General features: G+C 38.0%; 1 protein-coding gene across 1 annotated transcript in view; it reads left to right on the top strand.

Moving 5' to 3' along the window:
- Positions 1-19,000, top strand: part of C9 (complement C9) — an 87,516-nt gene that overhangs the window by 11,616 nt on the left and 56,900 nt on the right. Inside the window, exons 2-5 of the mRNA XM_023216468.3 lie at positions 4,213-4,318; positions 4,708-4,852; positions 5,121-5,268; positions 12,814-12,952. Coding sequence (XP_023072236.2) covers positions 4,213-4,318; positions 4,708-4,852; positions 5,121-5,268; positions 12,814-12,952 — 538 coding nt within the window. The remainder of the gene's footprint in view (positions 1-4,212; positions 4,319-4,707; positions 4,853-5,120; positions 5,269-12,813; positions 12,953-19,000) is intronic.

Genomic DNA, 19,000 nt, shown 5'->3' with positions numbered 1-19,000 from the left:
GCACCAGGTCTCTAATTAGAATGACTGCATAAATGGAAGTGCCATTTACCAAGACAATAAATACAAGGGAGAAGCATATTTGAGAGGGGAGAAAAATTAATGCACTTATTTGGGAATACATTGAGTTCAATAAGCAAGTTGAGTGCAAGGTCCAATTGGAAGTTGCATTCAAAAGTGTAAAATTCAGGAAAGATGTCTGGGCTGCTGACTTATCTCTGGGTGTCTGATATGGTTTGGCTCTGTGTCCCTACCCAAATCTCATGTCAAATTGTAATTCCCATGTGTTGAAGGACAGGTATAGTGAAAGGTGATTTAATTATGGGAGTGGACTTCCCCCTTACTGTTCTTGTGATGGAGTTCTCATGAGATCTGGTTGTTTAGAAGTATGTAGTACTTCTCCCTTCACTCTCTGTCTCTTGTGCTATGTGAAGATGTGCTTGCTTCCCCTTCACCCTTCCCCCATGATTGTGTTTCTTGAGGCCTCCCCTGCCATGTCTCCTATACAACCTGTCAAACTCTGTGTCAATTCAACCTTTCTTCTTTAGAAGTTACCCAGTCTCAGGTAGTTCTTTATAGCCATGTGAGAACAGACTAATACAGAAAATTGCTAACAAGAGTGGGACATTGCTTTAAAGATACCTGAAAATGTGGAAGTGACTTTGGAACTGGGTAACAGGCAGAGGTTGGAAGAGTTTGGAGGGCTTGGAAGAAGACAGGAAGGGAAGATGAGAGAAAATTTGGAACTTTCTAGAGATTTGTTGAATGAATTTGGCCAACATGCTGATAGTGATATGTACAATGAAATCCAAGCTGAGGTGATCTCAGATGGAGATGAGGAACTTATTGGAAACTAGAGCAAAGGTCCTCTTGCTATGTTTTATCAAAGAGATTGGTGGCATTGTGCCCCTGCTCTAGGGATCTGTGGAACTTTGAACTTGAGAGAGATGATTTAGGGTATCTGGTAGAAGAAATTTCTAAGCAGCAAAGTGTTCAGGATATGGCCTGGCTGCTTCTAAAATCCTATGCTCATTTGCATAAGCAAAGAGAACTTATATTTAAATAGGAAGGAGAGTCTAAAAGTTTGGGAAATTTGCAGCCTGACCATGAGGTGGAAAAGAGAAACTCATTTTCTGGGGAGAAATTCCAGTCAGCTGCAGATATTTGCAAAACTAAAGAGGAGCCAAATGTTAATAGCCAAGACAAAGGGGAAAATGCCTCCAGGGCATTTCAGAGACCTTTGTGGTAGCCCCTTTTATCACAGGCTTGGATATCTAGGAGGTGAAAATGATTTCATGGAGTAGGCTCAGGGCCCCACTCCTCTGTGCAGCCTTGAGACGTGGAACCCTGCATCACAGCTGCTCCAACTCTAGCTGTGCCTAAAAGGGGCCAAGGTACAGCTAAGGACATTGCTTCAAAGGGTACAAACCCAAGCCTTGGTAGCTTCCACATGGTGTTGAGCCTGCAAGTACACAGAAGGGAAGAGTTCAGGTTTGGGAACCTCCAGCTAGATTTCAGAGGATGTATAGAAACGCCTGGATGTCCAGGCAGAAATTTGCTATAGGGACGGGGCCCTTGTGGAGAACCTCTACTTGGGCAATGTGAAGGAAAAGTGTCAGATTTGAGCCCCTGCACAGAGTTCCCACTGGGGTAATGCCTAGTAGAACTGTGAGAAGAGGGCCACCATCCTCCAGACCCCAGATTGGTAGATCCACCAGCAACTTGCCCTGTATACCTGGAAAAGTTGCAGGCACTCAATGTCAGCCCATGAAAGCAGCTGCAGGTGTGTACTCTGCAGCGGCACAGAAGCAGAGCTGCTCTTTGCATCCACATTCCCTGAACATGAGAAATGGAGTCAAAAGAGATCATTTTGGAGCTTTAAGATTTAATGACTCTCCAACTGGGTTTTGGACTTGCATGGTGCCTATAGCCCCTATCTGTTGGCTGATTTCTCTTTTTTGGAAAGGGACCATTTACCCTATGCCTGTACTCCCATTGTACCTTGGAAGTAACTAATTTGTTTTTGATTTTACAGGCTCATAGGCAGAAGGGACTTGCCTTGTCTCAGATGAAACTTTCAATTGGACTTTTGAGTTAATGCTGGAATAAGTTAAGACTTTAGGGGACTGTTGGGAAGGCATCATTGTGTTTTGAAATGTGAGAAGAACATGAGATTTTGGTGGGACCAGGGTACAATGATACAGTTTGGACTGTGCCCCCACTCATCTCTCATGTCGAATTGTGATTCCCACATGTTCAAGGAGGAGCCTGGTGGAAAGTGATTGAATCATAGGGCTGGACTTCGCTTTTACTGTTCTCACGATGGAGGTCTCATGAGACCTGGTTGTTAAAAACTATGTAGTATTTCCCCCTTTGCTCTCTCTCTCCTGATGTTATATGAAGCCGTGCTTGCTTACCCTTCACCCTTCTGCCATTATTGTAAGTTTCTGAGACCTTCCTAGTCATGCCTCCTGCACAGCCTGTGGGACTGTGAGTCAATTCAACCTCTTTTCTTTATAAGTTACCTTGTCTCAGGTAGTTCTTTATAGCCATGTGAGAATAGACTAATACAGTGTCATTAGCATAAACATGAAAACCAAAGTTCTGGGGAAAATATAAAGAAAAATAAAAGAGAGAGAGAGAGACATCCAAGGACAGGACCTTGAGGGAAAATAAGTATTTCAAGGACTATCAGAAGAAGAGGGGCCTGCATAGAAGAGTAGGAGTACTAGGCAGAGAAGAAAAAAAGAAATGAAGAAAAGAGCCTATAATCCAAGAGAAGAGAGTGTCCTGAAGAGCAACAGTGGTCAATACATTGAATGTCATGAAGCAGTCAGTAAGATGAGAACTGAAAGGAACAGTGAGGCACATGGCAGTCATCACGGACTTGTGCAAGAGCAGTGTTCACAGGGCAGGATGGTTGAGAAGTGTTTGGGATGTAAGAAACAAGAGACGAGGGTGCTAACTACTTTCTCAAGAAATATGGCTAAAAAGAAAATAGAATTTAGAAGTAACTAAAAGGGCATGTAGAGTTTGAAGGAGGAGATAAGACTTGTTCTTTGGATGACAGAAAAACATAAATGTGTTTCCAGCAATTATTCTAAGAAGTGTTATTGTGAAGGGCAGGAGGGAGATGGGAGTGGCTGGAAGACAATGTGAAATCAGGGAGGGTGCATGATTTGTTCATTCGTTGGCTTTTTATGTTTAATGTCACAAGCTTGAACAGTTTATACTACAAATGGAAAGGAGACAGTAGAGAGGGAGAGTTTAAAAGGAATAAGATATTCAATGGATCTGAGTCTCTAACGGGAGCTGGGATCTAGAGCATTTGAGGAGAGATTGGCCTCACCTAGCCTTTTCTGTGGTTTAAGAGGCTTAGCTATAGGAAGGATCAGTGTCAGGTCAGGCAAGTAGAGGTAGGGAATTTGTAGGATTCTTGTTTGATGGTTTCTGGTTCTGTTGTGTTTTCTTTTTTTATAATTATCCCGGGTAATATTTCATCCGGAAGAGACTCAAATGGTGAACCAACAGAGAAAGGAAAGTTCAAAGCCAGAAAAGCACTGCTGAGCAGTGGGCCTGGGGGTGGAAAGGGAGGCATAAGTGCCAAAATATATGTTAAAACTCAGAAAGATCAGGAATAATTCCTGAAGTGAAGTGTGACGTGGCAAAACGTCCAGTTTAGGGCATACAGAATACCAGAGAGGGGACACCTGATTTATGAAGTGCCTGCTACAGGAATGGCTGGGCCTGGGCTGGCTGACTTAAATTTGCAAGAGAATGAGGTAACTCAGCCTCACTAGACTCTTGGTGAGGGGTGGGGTATGGTGGATGGCAAGGAAGACACACACAAAAAAATAAAATCAGATTTCTAGCTTCATTAAGTTCATAATCTAGTTGGAAATATAAGATTAATCTATGTAAAACACCTGGAAAGATGCTTGGCTAATTTTCGTCTTTGTCGTTATTTTGTTGTTTTAAATATTTGCATTGCTAGGAAGTTAAAAGTTAACTTACAATACAGACGAAAATTAAACAAAAAGATGAGTTGAAAATACAAAGCAGCATGTAATTAAGGGTGAAATGAAAGATATGGTAAAAAGATAAGTGGTGTAATTTGAGGGGGGATAAAGTACAAAATGAACTGTGTTTGTGAAGACTTCTAGGAAACAAACATACACAATGGTCATTATAAACTGGCATGTTCTATTATCTTAGTTATGGCCCAGAGCCAACAGAAAGCCATGGCTCCGCATCGCACATAGACTGCAGAATGAGCCCCTGGAGTGAATGGTCACAATGTGATCCTTGCCTCAGACAAATGGTAAGTGTTCATCTCCCTTCCCCACTGACCTCCCCAAATGGAAACTGTATTGCTAGCTCTCCAGAAAAATGACTATGAAGCAGGGAGCCCCACAACTGAGTACCAAGCCCAGAAAGAGGGATAAACATTTAAATGTATGTTGCTAACTTTTCCAGGAAATCTTTATGTTGTACAGAATACTAAACGAGTGTCCAGAGGACTCATCTGTGTAAGAGGCTGCCAAACCTAGAATGCAGAGTGTTACCCTAACTGACATCAATGATTTCTTCCACTGCTTCTATCTTAAAACCATTGACTCATTGGAGGAATATAGTTGTATGGATGCACCTTTAGACTATACACTTTTTTTGGCATTAGAAATTCTAATTATTCCAACTGATGTTGTGCAGTTTCGTTCAAGAAGCATTGAGGTCTTTGGACAATTTAATGGGAAAAGTTGCACCGACGCTGTGGGAGACAGACGACAGTGTGTGCCCACAGAGCCCTGTGAGGATGCTGAGGATGACTGCGGAAATGACTTTAAATGCAGTACAGGTAATCTTTGTGCTCCAGTTGCTCATTGTGGGTTTCTGTGTGCCTTCCTGAATGAAAAGAAAAAAAAAAAAAAAAGCATATGCTTCTAGACACCTGGATTTTCAAGCGTGAAAGGCCCCCAAAACAAACATCTATATATTCTGTATGAAGAACTCAAATGTGTTTTTCTGATACCTCACCTCCAGGGTTAAAGTGCATATGATAACTTCAGAAAGAAAGAAAAAAATTGGCATTTGACACATTGAGTCTTTCCTGATTTTGATTGCAGGCAGATGCATAAAGAGGCGACTTCTGTGTAATGGTGACAATGACTGTGGAGACTTTTCAGATGAGGATGATTGTGAAAATGATCCCCGTCCCCCCTGCAGAGACAGAGTGGTAGAAGAGTCTGAGCTGGCACGAACAGCAGGCTACGGGTCTGTATTTTATTTGTACTTTTTCAGATGAAGATGAGTGAAAATGATCTCCATCTCTTTCAACTGTGATAGACTGGTAGAAGCATTTGTGTGAGGGACGCAGGTGATACAGCTAATGGATCTGTATTATTTTTGAACTACTTTTGAGCTTAAAGGAAGTGCTAAATAAGCATCTCAGGATGATTTGGACAAATTGCCTGGCCTCAGTAGGGGTCTGTAGACTGGACTAGATGATCAAGATTTTAGATGATTGTTTTCTCAGTCCTAAATGAAATCTCTCATTTAGGAACCTCTGGGAGACCACAGCAACATTGACATGACATGTTAACATTTGGAATGAATTTCCAATAGGAGATCTAGCAATTCAATTCAAATATTTGCATTGCTAGGAAGGCTGTCTTCCATTGGAACTTCTCCTGGGTCTTAGGAGTTTCTAGCATTCTGGAGCTGACCCAGGAGGAATGTGATCAGAGGAAGCAGTTTTGATGTCAGAGGATGATTATGTTGAGGTTCTGGTTTCTCATTACAGAGAGCTGACATTTCACTCATTTTCCATACAAAACCTAGGGCCTTCAGACAGGTGGCTGTGATCTCAGATGGGATGTCTTAGAGTTTAGAACTCAGGACTATACAGAATAGAGAAATTCAGTTCGGTTCTGTTCTGTTCCATGTATAGTCAGAGGGCATCCTAGGAATATCTACTACACAGCCTCTCTTAGTCATTCTGAGCTGTTTTTGGTAAAGGTGGATTTGTTGCTGTTCTGGGTAAAAGTGGATTTGTTGGAAAATTGTCCCCAAAAAAGGCACGGTCATTATTCCACCCAGTAGTATATTGAAAGAGATGGTATATGACTCTATTTCCTCACCTATAATGTAATGTGTCTCCTCATAATTCCAGTGCCTGAGTCATAGTAGGTGCTCAGTAAATACTTGGTAGGTGGATAAATAGGCTAATTATTAATTAATGAATATCTATTAAGTGCTTTCTAAAATATTGTCAATTGGCATCAGGTAAGACTGATTTTCTTTTCAGGGACAGGACTCCAGTCCTGGGTATGGAGATGGGAAGATGAAAAAAGATAGGGGTGATGGTCAGAGCAAGACTGGTAGAGGGGTAATGCAGTGGTTCTCAATCAGTGGTAATTTTTTCCCCAGCAGACATCTGACAATATCTGGAGATCACTGTAGCTGTGACATCTTGGAGGGTGCGAGAACGGGGAGTGCTATTGGTACGTAGTGGGTGGAGGCCAGAGATGATGCTAAGCCCAGGACAGCCTGACCCTAAGCATCAACGCCAAGGTTGAGAAACCCTACACTAAGGTACTAGGCAGTTCCTATGATAAGACCTCTATCAAGGTTAGCTAATGAAGGAAATGTCTCCTCTTTCTTAGCCAAATGAAACTTCTACTTCTTAAGTCTAGGTAAGAAAAATATCCCAGAATACCAAGAGTCAGGTACCAGATAAAGCATTTCATGTGCCCTTCATACCCTTTATACAGTCTTGTTCAAGCAGCATTCAAAATTACTTACAGTGCCTTTGGCCCTTAGCCTAAAAGGTGGGAATCTTGAATCGAATGGATGGTTTTAGGCCCCTAAGCTCAGCAAGCCCTCTTAGTAAATTTTAGGCAGTAAATGGTACGGGAGTTTTCCCAAACCTTATAACTAGATGGTGGTGTGCTCAAATGAGTCCTGACTCTTTTTATTTATCTCCTCAGGGAAAGATTGTGAGTCCATGGTGAAAGCCCATTACTACTTTATTTTGCTTTATTTGGGATTCAAGAAACAATTTTCTCTTTAATCTCAATGAAACAGCTTAACATATGTTATTTATTCTCATTCAATGCAAATTTATAGTTTGTCTTATAGGAAAAGAATATAGAAATATTAGCCCATTTAGCTGAAAAACAATCATTCATAATCTATTGGTTTCCTTTGTTCAGGGAAAATAAAAATTTGTTGCATAGCATTTGCCAGGGAGTTTCATAATGAGGCAGGGCTAGCTAGGAATTCTTAAATATCTCACGCTTTAACACAGTCAGGGTTGGTGTTGGGGACCATCCCACAGCTGAGTCTTCAAGGCTTTGTAAGAAGGTGGGGCCCCAGCTATGGGGAAAGGTAAGAGCAAGGCTGGTAGAAATGGAAAATGAAGTAGGTCCTGATAGAATCAGTCCATCAACATTTTTTATTAAATTCCCCATTACCATGAGTAACAACCTATGTTAAATTTAGTCTTCATAAAGCCTATTTTTCTATGACAACTTTCATTTGCATAATACTTTAAACTTTTCAAAATATTTTTCCACACTGTATCTCCACAGATTTTCCTAATAATCCTGGGAGATTGTTAGAGGAGGTATTATATTCATTTTACAGATAAGAAATGAGTGAAATAAATAAGGTCATTTGAATGATTAGTTTCTAGTAGAGCTGAAATAAGTTTCTCTGAGTCTCATGAAACTATATTTTTCTACCATACCACCTTACCCTCTCCTCCTTAAAACACCAACCAACACCCACAGCAGTTCCCTCACATCACTACAAAATCCGTAAATCTTAACTTCAACACCTTAACTTCAAAGCAAAACTAACCTTAAAAAATGAAACTCCTTAAGTAGCTACTTATCACACAAATATTTGAATTAAGGAATATAGGAGAGTGGTATAAATCAGTAATTAATATTTAGGAAGAGGTTTCAAAACAACATTTATTGTTACATTTGTAATATTCTTTAATACCATTAATGTTGCATGTTTACTTACTATAAACCTCCCGTATTCTTATATGGAGCTGCGGATTCTTTGCAAAATAGAGGTAATAGGAGTAAACTCCCCAATTATAGCAACATGCTTATAAACTACATCTACCCAATTCAATCTGGACAACCTCAACAAGTCCTATCAATAGTCACATACAGTTAGCTTCTTCTAATGTGAAAGTCACAAACACTCATGGTAATTAATTTATATTGTTTTCATTTGAAGGCCTCTCACACCTATGTTCTTATGCCAGGAAAACTGAGTTGTATCACAAATGTTTCAGCCTCTTATTTGAAGGCATCTAAGATTCTCCAGAAGTGTTTAGGGAAATCCCCCAGCCCATCTTGCATTCATTGAAAAGGCATAAATCCAGCCAGCTATAAGTGATGTACAATATACAAGGAATTATTTTTTGTGATCTAAGCATAACACCACTTCTGTGAAGGGAGCTTTCTCTTCAGTTCACCTGGTAAATTGGAACTGCCTGTGGTTCTAGATGCAGGTGTGAAAACAGGCATCTCTAAGCACTGCCAAAGAACATATTTTTTTTTTATTTCCCAGATGATGACTTTCCATCCATGAGAAGTGCTCATGTTTCTTGGCAAAAAAAACTGGCTTATTCTAGACTAGACTGGCTGTCCCTGTAGTAGTGGAACCAAGTCCAAAGCTTTTGAAACATTTCTTCCTTAGTTGTGCATTAGACTGTGGATCAACTTTATTGTAACTTTCCAGATGGGTCCAGCCAACTGGCCAATTTGATGATCTATAAAACAATAACCTTCAAACTAGGATATACATACCATGGGGTACACAAAAACTTGCCAAGGGGAGACAAGTAAGTCTTAAGGTAATAGTTTCCTCAACTATTAATTATTTAGCTAAGCTAATAGTAAATCCTCAACTTCCATATGTACATGTTTTTCATAAAATTAATAAGCGTGACAATTCAGCTGCATCCAAGTTGTCAAGCCCACTCTCCTTTCTTCTTTTTTAAACAATCACTTACTTCTTACTTTCTAAGAGCAGAGTATACTCCTCACCCATCTCACATTTACTACAGAGAGGAAAAAAAGAAAACAAGAAACAACTCCAAATGTTAGTACTCAACTGGACTCTGACACCTTGAAGTTTTGTGATCTCAAATTCTTTTTATCAACATTGAAAGATTACCTAATCAATTTTTAGATAATGAAGCAAAAAAAATTTTTTTTTGATGAAAGATCACTAACTATGGGATCTCTTTTTGGTATATAACTCAGAAAAAGGGATTAAAATTTGTGTGACATTATTAATAATAACTTTTTTTATTCTTATCTACTTATTTATGTGGGTAAAGTTTCTCAGCACTTACAACTATAAAAGTGAAAAGTCGGAATCAAACTGATACTGAATGCCATCTCTTCCTAGCACCATGAATGAATGAAGTAATATTCATTCATGGATACAGGAACCAACATATTAATTTAAAAAGAAGACTCATTCATTTCATTAAGATAGCTTTCCAATAAAATTTACTTATGTTTAGTAATAATTTTAAAAAATTTAAGATACTTATGTATGCTACTATTAATAAAGAATTTTTAATACTTAGACCCTATGGTCAAAGAGTATTTAATATTTTAAAATTTCAATTAATATCTTTTTGGTACAGAAAAGTATGACAAGGTAATTAATGAAAACTTTCAAAGATAAACTATATTACATTAGGTTAAAATTCTGTGGGGGAAATAGAATAGAAATATGAATTCAAGAATAAAAAGGGGCATAGAGTATGTAGGAAGTCTGTGTGCCTTCTGTTCACTTTTGCTGTGAACCTAAAGCTGCTCTAAAAAGTAAAGCCTACTTAAAAAGCATAAATAAAAAGGAATAAAAATAACTAAAAAATTTCCAACTGTTAGAAAAATATCAGTGCTGTATGACCCAGCATCACTACTGCATTTATATTTATTGATTTTATTTTTCAAGTGGTAAAATAATTATATGTTAAAATACAAGTAACAGCAACATTATTAGGAATTATATTCTTTGTGTCTACTTAATCTTAAGATGAAAAATATTAGATATTGCACTAAAAATGTACAGGAAAGCATAATTTATCAAAATTCCTTTATAGGGGAGACAAACAGAATATCTGAAGGCCATTACCCTCATCACATGCCATTTCCATCTCTGAGCTCTTACCCACACATTTCTCCTGCACCAGCCCCATCCTAATTTACCCACCCCTCAAAACCCAAATCAAATCTTTCTTCTTCTAAAACTCTTTTAATGACGTTCCCATGGTGAGTTCTTCCTCCAGAAGACTCAATGTGTAAAGCACTCACATGTACCGCTCATTTGGCACAAGTACAATCCTCCCTTTCTACCCATCAGGGATTGGTTCCAGGACCTCCCACACTACAAAACTTTTAGGATGTTCAAGTCCCTGATATAAAATGACATAGTATTCACATATACCTATGTATGTCCTCCTGTACTCTTTAAATAATCTCTGGGTTACTTATAACACTTGATACAATGTAAATGTGATATAAATGGTGCTATACTATAAGGCAAAAAAGTTTGTACAATCTTATCATAGATGTAATTTTTTTCCAAATATTTTCAATCCATGATTGGTTGAATCCACAGACACAGAGCCCACAGATATGGAGGACGGACTGTGTATTCCTCCTTGGTCTAGTTTTTGAAATTGGTGATTTTATGTTCTACTCCTTAATTTGAACACAATTCGCATGGAAGCAGAGAGTATATATAAACAATCTTAATATTCCTCCCTGCCAAGTGCAAACGCTGTACCACACATAGATATAGTAGTCACCCAAGAGCTAATCATCAATAAAAACAAAGGTTGATTTCATTGTTCTTTGAAAACAAAGAGGTCCAATGTCTCTGTTAACACAGCTACCTGGGATATGTAGTTCACTATCATATAAAGAAAATGTAGCTGAGGTCTTGTTTAAGAAACAACCCAGGTCACTTGCTTCCACTATTTTACGTCTTTGTGGTGGAGTGGTTGCGTCAAAACCTTAGTGATACAAAAATAACTGTTTATTTCTCACAAGACTGGGCTTCACTGGGAGATTCGCCTCAAGCTGCAACAGCTGGGTGGTTCTGCTTTTCACTGGGGTCAGTGATAGCCAGGTTGAAGGGGCAGCGGCTACCCATTAGAAGCCCTTTTCAAGGCAATGGCACAAATACACAAAAGCAAAGGCAATGAATGAGACCTCTTCATGCCCATGCTTTGAACTGGCCCACTGTCACTCTCAACTACATGCCATTGGCTAAAGTAAGTCACATGGCCAAGCACAAAGCCACTAGGGAGGGAAGTACACTTTGCCTGTTATAAGGTCATGGCAAGGGTGTAGATGCAGAGATGGGTAAAGAATTGGGACCAAAATTTTAATCTATCATGAGGAATAAGGTGTTTAAAAAAGTAAATCAAATATATAATTTATTTTCTTTTTTCTCATATTCAAATTAATAGGTCTAATTTTTGTTCCTATATTAGAACTTTAGGGCCATAGCATTTTTCATGAAAGGTATTTTGGTGGGACAAGCAGTGAGAGGTGGTCGATTTTATCTATATGTCAGCCTTGAGGAAGATATTTATGCGTCAGTTTGTTAACTTGCTTTCCATTAAAGTTGAACCACTTTAGATTCACTAGAACTTTGTAGATTCAAAGTTTCTGTAAAATGTGCTATTTGTGTAAAGATGTTGTTTTTAACTAACCCACTAGCAGCAGGAAACCCTTTCAATTATTTCTCTTGCATAAGCCATGGGTTTATGGTAAACTACCCACTCTTTCACAAATTGGTCTTAAAACCAACATCCAGGTTTGTAATCCAGTTCATTGGAGTTAGGAATGTGGGCAATGGAATAGTTTTTGTTCCTAGGGCAATGGAAGAGTTTTTGTTTTTGTGCCAAGGTAAGTTACAGATTTGATCCGCAAACCTATTGGCCTCCCTGGCTTGGGGCCATTTATTCCAGATACAGCCTAGACAGCAATGACTGTTCCTCCAATTAACAGAAGTGTATTTCACAAGGAAATAACTGCTTCTTGTTCGTATATTGTTTCTAAGCCTAGAAGTAAAATTTAACTTTTTAAAAAACTAAATAAGATTTATATTTATGAATGAAAGCTTGCCAAATAAAAATATTTTGCTATGGGAAAAAATATAACTTTCGAGAATGCCTTTCCAGGATGCTGAAATTTTTGTGTTCGTCTTGGAAAGTGTAATGGAAATAATACAAGCCTGGAGGGAATGAGGTTCTTGACAAGCAATGAGACAGCTGGAGGAAAAGGCTTAAGTTTAAAGAAAATAGGGAGAGAGAGAGAAAGCCCCAGTGTTGATCCATAGATGAAAAATTACATGCATATGTTATATTGGCCCCCTGAGATGCTCTGTTCTCAAATAATTTAAATAGTTGGTATTACAGCATCAGTTATTGGTTCACTAAGGGAGGTTAGGTAAGAGTTACAGCAGTGAAGTTAAAACTCCAGGAACCAGATGGTCCCACGTGCCTTACTTATTGCATTTCTTTCATTGCACTCTAAACAGTGCCTTAGTTGCCTAAAAGAGTTCATAAGGCCCTCCTAAGGTATGCTTTCTGCCAGGGACACTAAGCCAAGGTGAACAGGCTCTTGCTTCTGTTTCTGATTATAGCACACACATATTGGGTGACGGTGACATGAACTGAAGCTGTCTTACTTTTTCCAGCTACAGAGGGCTGCCTTGCATTATGTTGTGCTATTTCCACTTCTGATACTACTTGTTCATTCTCAGGATCAACATTTTAGGGATGGATCCCCTAAGCACACCTTTTGACAATGAGTTCTACAATGGACTCTGTAACCGGGATCGGGATGGAAATACTTTGACATACTACCGAAGACCCTGGAACGTGGCTTCTTTGATCTATGAAGTAAGTCTCCTCGGAGGAAAACACATTGTTCAACTTTTGGCTGAAAAATTGCTTCAGTAAGTTTAGTACCAAACAATGTGAAAAACTCAGTAGAATGATAATTTCACATGAACACAAGACTCAAAGAACAGGCGATGTAGTTTGGATCTCTCTAGAAACATACAACTGTGTCTTCTCAATCCTCAGTAACATGCACCTAGTGATAAAGATGTGGCAAATACCTAGACTCCATAGAAAGAATTATCTAAGGATCTAAGATAACTAAAAATCAAATCAGGGCTGATTGAAGTAGTGATAACATTGCTTCCATGCTACTTGAGTTTTGCTGTTATTGTTTGCTAGCCTCCTGATGAAAACTCACCTTTGCGTTGGTTTTCCTTCAGAATCCTCCTATGAAGAGCCTGCTTGACTAATGTGAGTGGCTATTTTCACTCACCTTAAACACCTCTACCTCTTGAAAACGATTTATAAAAATGATTTTCATTCTATACAACACTATTCCAAACTCAACTATCTTTCCTAAAGTCACCTAATTCTCTGGAACAATGACAGACTGTAGCCCTCCACCATTAAAAGGATTAATATTTATCACCTTTAGAGATTCCTTCTTTGTTCCAAACAAGATATAATAAATAATAAAAATAAGCTTGCTCTGACCCAGGAGCTACAAGAGTCTGTTTCTTAAAATGGTCCCATTGGTAAAGAAGACCCTTAAGGTCTGCTTTATTCAGTTATTATAAGATTCTTATTGTTATCAGTCCCACGAGTTTGAAAAATGTGTATGCTTTTAAAGAAGCATGGTTAATATTCCTTTACTTTCAGAAAATATAATAAAGCAGTCCCTACATATTGCAGCCAGAAGCATGTTTTCTCATGAATGCTAAGACTATCGTATCTTGACCATTTGACTGGCATGTTTTTTTCACATGTGGTCATGTTTCTTATACCTATAAGTCAGAGTATAAGTCAGTTGCCAACAAATTTGAGGAAATCTTTTGGACTGTTGGTTTTTCCCCATAATACCAGGTTAAACTTCTTTAAGCACAGATTTTTGGAATGGAAAGATGACAATTGTTTTTAAAAAGTATTAGATAACATTCTATTTTCTTATATAGAAAATACCAAACATGGTCACCTTGGTCATTGCTGATGAGAGAAGGGTTATTGTTGTGCTGATTTAGTTTGTTTGGCGTTTAGTCTGCATTTTACAGTTTTCCTGTTTTCACCACTGTGATCAACTCTTAGCTTTTCTAGTGGGGTAATAACTTGTATGACATAGGATGGTGAAGGCTAGGGGCTGCCCAGGACTGATCTTGAAGCCACATTTGGTGAGGAAACACTGCTTTCCCTTATCCATAACCCTGGAAACAGATGTATTTCAGCATTTCGGAATGTTTGGGATTTTAGAAAGGTGATGTGGGGCTTACCTGTATATAATATACATCAAAGTGGAGTTTGAGCAGCATCGCATAGTCTAACACATCAATATTTCTGTAGCAAAACTAATCTATGTTCACATATGGTGGGAAAAATAAAGATTATGGATATCTTTTACTAGTTCAGGTAAGATTAATACCTCCAAAAAAGTTTGATGTCAAGCTTATTAGAAAGAAGATAGTAGTTGTGAACTTGAATATTTATGTGGTGCCAACCAGGGCAGTGGGAGTTGAATAGGGGTTGGCTAAGGCCTCCAAATCACTCCCTTGCTGCTCCCACTGCTGATAATCGCCTTATTCAAATCTGTTATGGTCTCAGAAAATAAGTAGCCAAATTTGTTATTATTATACATAAAAGAACACAAACTTTTATGAGGGGAAATATGTACTTTAACTCCTTAGAGGGAAATTTTTCTTTAGTTCCTACTACTTAATGAAATATGTCATTTACTTTCTCATGTGTATCAGTAATGCCTGAAGGCAAATTATACATATTATACTTCTTTATAGCTTATTACCAATACCAACTCAATATAATACTCACCAGTTCTTGTTGGATGATTTTTTACCTCTTGCCTTAGTTACTTATTGGCAATAATTTATTGGCTTTCATTTTTGACAGAATGATACTGGTCCATCATAACACGGGAATACACCATTACATCTTATTATCATCCATTCATACTCTCTCATTTAGGGTCTTTTGTCTCAAATGGGCTGTGGTTTTAGAGCTACTCTGCTCAGGTTGAAATTCCACCTCTGCCCCTTAGTGCTGTAAAATCTCAGGCAAATTACTTATCATCATTGTGCCTCAGTTTCTTTATCTATAAAATAGAAATAATAATGCCTACCTCATGGAGATAAATGGGTCTAAATATGTGAAACACTCAGGAAGTCACTGGCACATAGCAAGCCCTCAATAAATATTAGCTATTATTCGTTTTAGAGTATAATTAGTAAAAGACTTACCCAAAGCTAGCTAGGTACATAATTAGTGGTCACATAATAGGTCAAGATTTACTGACCACTTTATAAATTAACGGTAATGACCAAGAACAACTGTAGTCAGTAAAAAGGGGAGAGGGGAGTAGTGATTGCATTTATAACTTAGGTCCTCTTCTACTTACTTTTCTTTGGTTCTGTCTTCACTTTTGTTGTTGAATAATAATTTGTAAGCCTAAATCATGTTTCAAGTGTTCACTATAATTCTTCTTAAATCTGAGTCGCCATGAAAATGTAAGAACTGGTAGATGAACAAAAATTTGCAAAATGCACCCAGTTTATAAGTATACTTTTCACCCCAATCCTGCCAAAATCCTGGGTGACTTCAGTATCATGTGGGCTGCCAAGTATTTTTTTGTTGCCTCATAACTTCCTATACCATTTTACTATAGCCACTCTCATTTCTAGCCACCTAACCCCTGACTTTGTCTTTACCAGAACTTTGCTGTCTCTGAAATCTGAAAATCCAGCTTTTAACCCTCTCATCTTACCACAATTGTCTAACCTTTCAGCTGTCACCCTCATTTATGCCCACAAACCTCTACTTGGCCTCATCTAGACCTTCAGGCTTTTTGGAATCTATTTTTCTCCTGGTGTATCTTGTTCCTCCTACTCTAAATTATTTTGTTCATGCAAGCTAGATCTATTTTGACCACATTTGCCAATATTAGCAGTGTCCTTGCTTTCCATTCCTCCTACAATCCAGAAAAACTCTGGTTTGGGATGAACTTTATTATTTTCTGCCCTACTTGTAAACTTATACTGCTGAATACTAAAGAGAAAATTATGCTCACACAAAAACAGCTAGCATTATAATTTCAACTGGATCCTCCACACTGTTCAGTAGGTCCATGATACCTTCTGAGGCTTTCCTCATTCTTGTTCTTCACAGGAGCAGGCTCAATCTTTCAGCAACACCATCAAGCCTCTTACTGTTACTCACCGTCTTGATCCTGGGTGCAGCAGATGACGTTAGCTCCAACTTAACAGAGAATACCCGAGTCTTAGGCAGGAGCTTTCCCAGTTGTTTCTTCAAAGTTATTCTATGTACTTACTTTGCTACTCGATCCATCTTTACATCCTTCTATTCTCTCAGTAGGAAGTTATTCTTTCTCCTCCCTGGCCTGGATCCCACTCCAAGCACCTTGCTAGACATTCTACTAAGCCTCCACTCAAACTTTCCTTCTTTTTCCTTCCACTCTGGGCTTCATATATAAATATTTTTCAAAGGTCTCATCTAAAAAGAAACAAATGAAGAAACTTCTCTCATCTCTATATACCCATGTTGTCTACAGTTGCTATCTCAACATATGTGCATTGCATTTATTCCCCACTCCCTGTTATCTTGTGTCTATTCATTTTTCAACCCTCTTCAAGTCTGTCTCAAGCTTATTTTGAGCTCCCTTTTGGAGAATCCTTAAATAGTATTGAACTCTTTCCAGAGTTCCTAGTTTGCTTCACTAATTTCTCTCTCTATATTCTTCTTGAGTGATTTCCTTTTTCTTTTCTCCTATGGCTTCGATTTTCAGTCTATTCTGATTGCATACAAATCCTATGTTATGAGCCCACATCTCTCTTTGAAGTAGATGCTTGTATATCCAGTTGTCTGCCGTTGTCACAGAGTCAACATACCTAAAACCGATAACCAATCTTCCTCCCAATTTTCTGCTTCTTGCTCTTGAATTCTCTGTCTTGGTAAGTGGAAATAATATCACCCTAGTCATCAAACTCAAAACCTGAAATTCCTCCTTAAGACATTCTTTACAAACTCATTTTCCTCAAAACCCACAATATCCAATCAGTCTTCAATTTCTATTATTATAATCTCCTTTAAATCTGTTTCTTATTTCCCATTCCCACTGCCACTGCCTTAAGCTGCCATCACTTCTCATGTAGGAATGACTCAAAATTGTCTACTTAGTTTATAGCCTCTAGTTTTTCTCAACTTCAATCATTCCCCACATTTCAGTATAAAAATAATAAATCTGATCATTCTCCTTGCAGCTTAAATTTGGTGAGTGTCTATCTATAGCCTTCAGTGCAGTAGTCAGTCTCCTTGGCAAGGAGTACAAAGTCAATCCTGATCTGATTTTTGATTGCCACCCCACCCTCAGCTTTCTCCTCTGAATTCTCCATCTTCTAAAATGCTTCTCCTACAAATAAATGCAATATGCTTTGATTTTTTTTCTCTATTTTGCTGCATAATAAGTATTTTTTGGTTACTATCTCAGTCTTTTATTGACCACAGAATCCTGAAAAACTAATACTGTATACTATGCTAAATAAATGCCTATTGAATGAATAAAAAATTCATGCCAGTATATTAACACTCTAAGTTAATATTTCTAATGAAGGCAAAGAACAAATATTTAATTGGAATTGCCATTAAAGTTGACAGCAAAATTGCAAGCAGAGGCTTAATAAACATTCCAACTATTTTTTCTACTGGCAACTTAAGCCCATTTAGAAAATCTAGCAGCAGATAAAGCTACTACATACCTGGTCATTTGTCCTATGTTGATGTTTCTCAAGTGGAAAATATGTAGTCTTCCCCTACAGAAACTGCTATCTTGAAAGGGACTCTGTTCTACAAATAAACTCATGCATTCAAGGTTGAAGTCATAGGCAGGGGTCAACTCATGAAAGCACTCATGTACCGTAATAAATACACTGAGCATAATCCTAAGCATAATGAGGGAGCCACTCCAGAGAGCAAGATGCTGAGAGTTTCATTTTAGAACTTCGTGTTTTGTAGAAATAAATTTTAAGGGAACAAGACTAGAGGTAATGAGAACAGAAGGAGGCTATTTTATGGTCCAAGAAGCAGATGACGAAAGGCTAATCTAGGTCTGTAATAGTAGAGATGAAGAGGAAGGATAAAATCCAGCATATTTAAGAATTAAGAGATTAGTAATAAATTGGAGATAGTATAGCATATGATCAGTCACAAGGTTCTGAATTAAGACTCTCTGGGTTTAAATTTTGGTAAATTCCTCCACTTATCATCTATGTGAATTTGGGCAACTTAGTTATCTTTCCTGGATCTCAATTTCCATCATAAAATGGCATGATAGTAGTATATACTTCATAGAGTTTCAGAAATATTAAATGTGTTAATAACTGTAAAGTGATTAGAACAGTGCCTACCACAAACTAAACTTTCTATAGATGGACCTTACAAAAATGGAAAGCCAAAAACAAACAAACAAACAAACAAATAGAAAAAACAACCACACAGATACACACAACCAGTGAATTATAGGCCATCAAAAGAGATGTGGGAAATTGGATATGCAGGAAATCTACCAAAGAAGGAGTGGGTTCTAAGAAGATAATGATTCAAATGCTGATAATTTTGAGTTTGAGGGTCTATATGACATTAGATGGAGTTATCCTACAACAAGGAGATTATTTGAATCAAAATGGAGAGAATGATCTAAATTGTAAAAAGAGATCTAGGTGTCCATTACCATATACATGATCATTGCTTTTTTTTTTTTTAATTATACTTTGAGTTCTAGGGTACATGTGCATAACGTGCAGGTTTGTTACATATGTATACATGTGCCATGTTGGTGTGCTGCACCCATCAACTCGTCAGCACCCATCA

This window comes from Piliocolobus tephrosceles, chromosome 4, assembly GCF_002776525.5.
Source record: "Piliocolobus tephrosceles isolate RC106 chromosome 4, ASM277652v3, whole genome shotgun sequence".
Taxonomy (NCBI): Eukaryota; Metazoa; Chordata; class Mammalia; order Primates; family Cercopithecidae; genus Piliocolobus; species Piliocolobus tephrosceles.
This window is presented reverse-complemented; position numbering and strand designations above follow the sequence as displayed.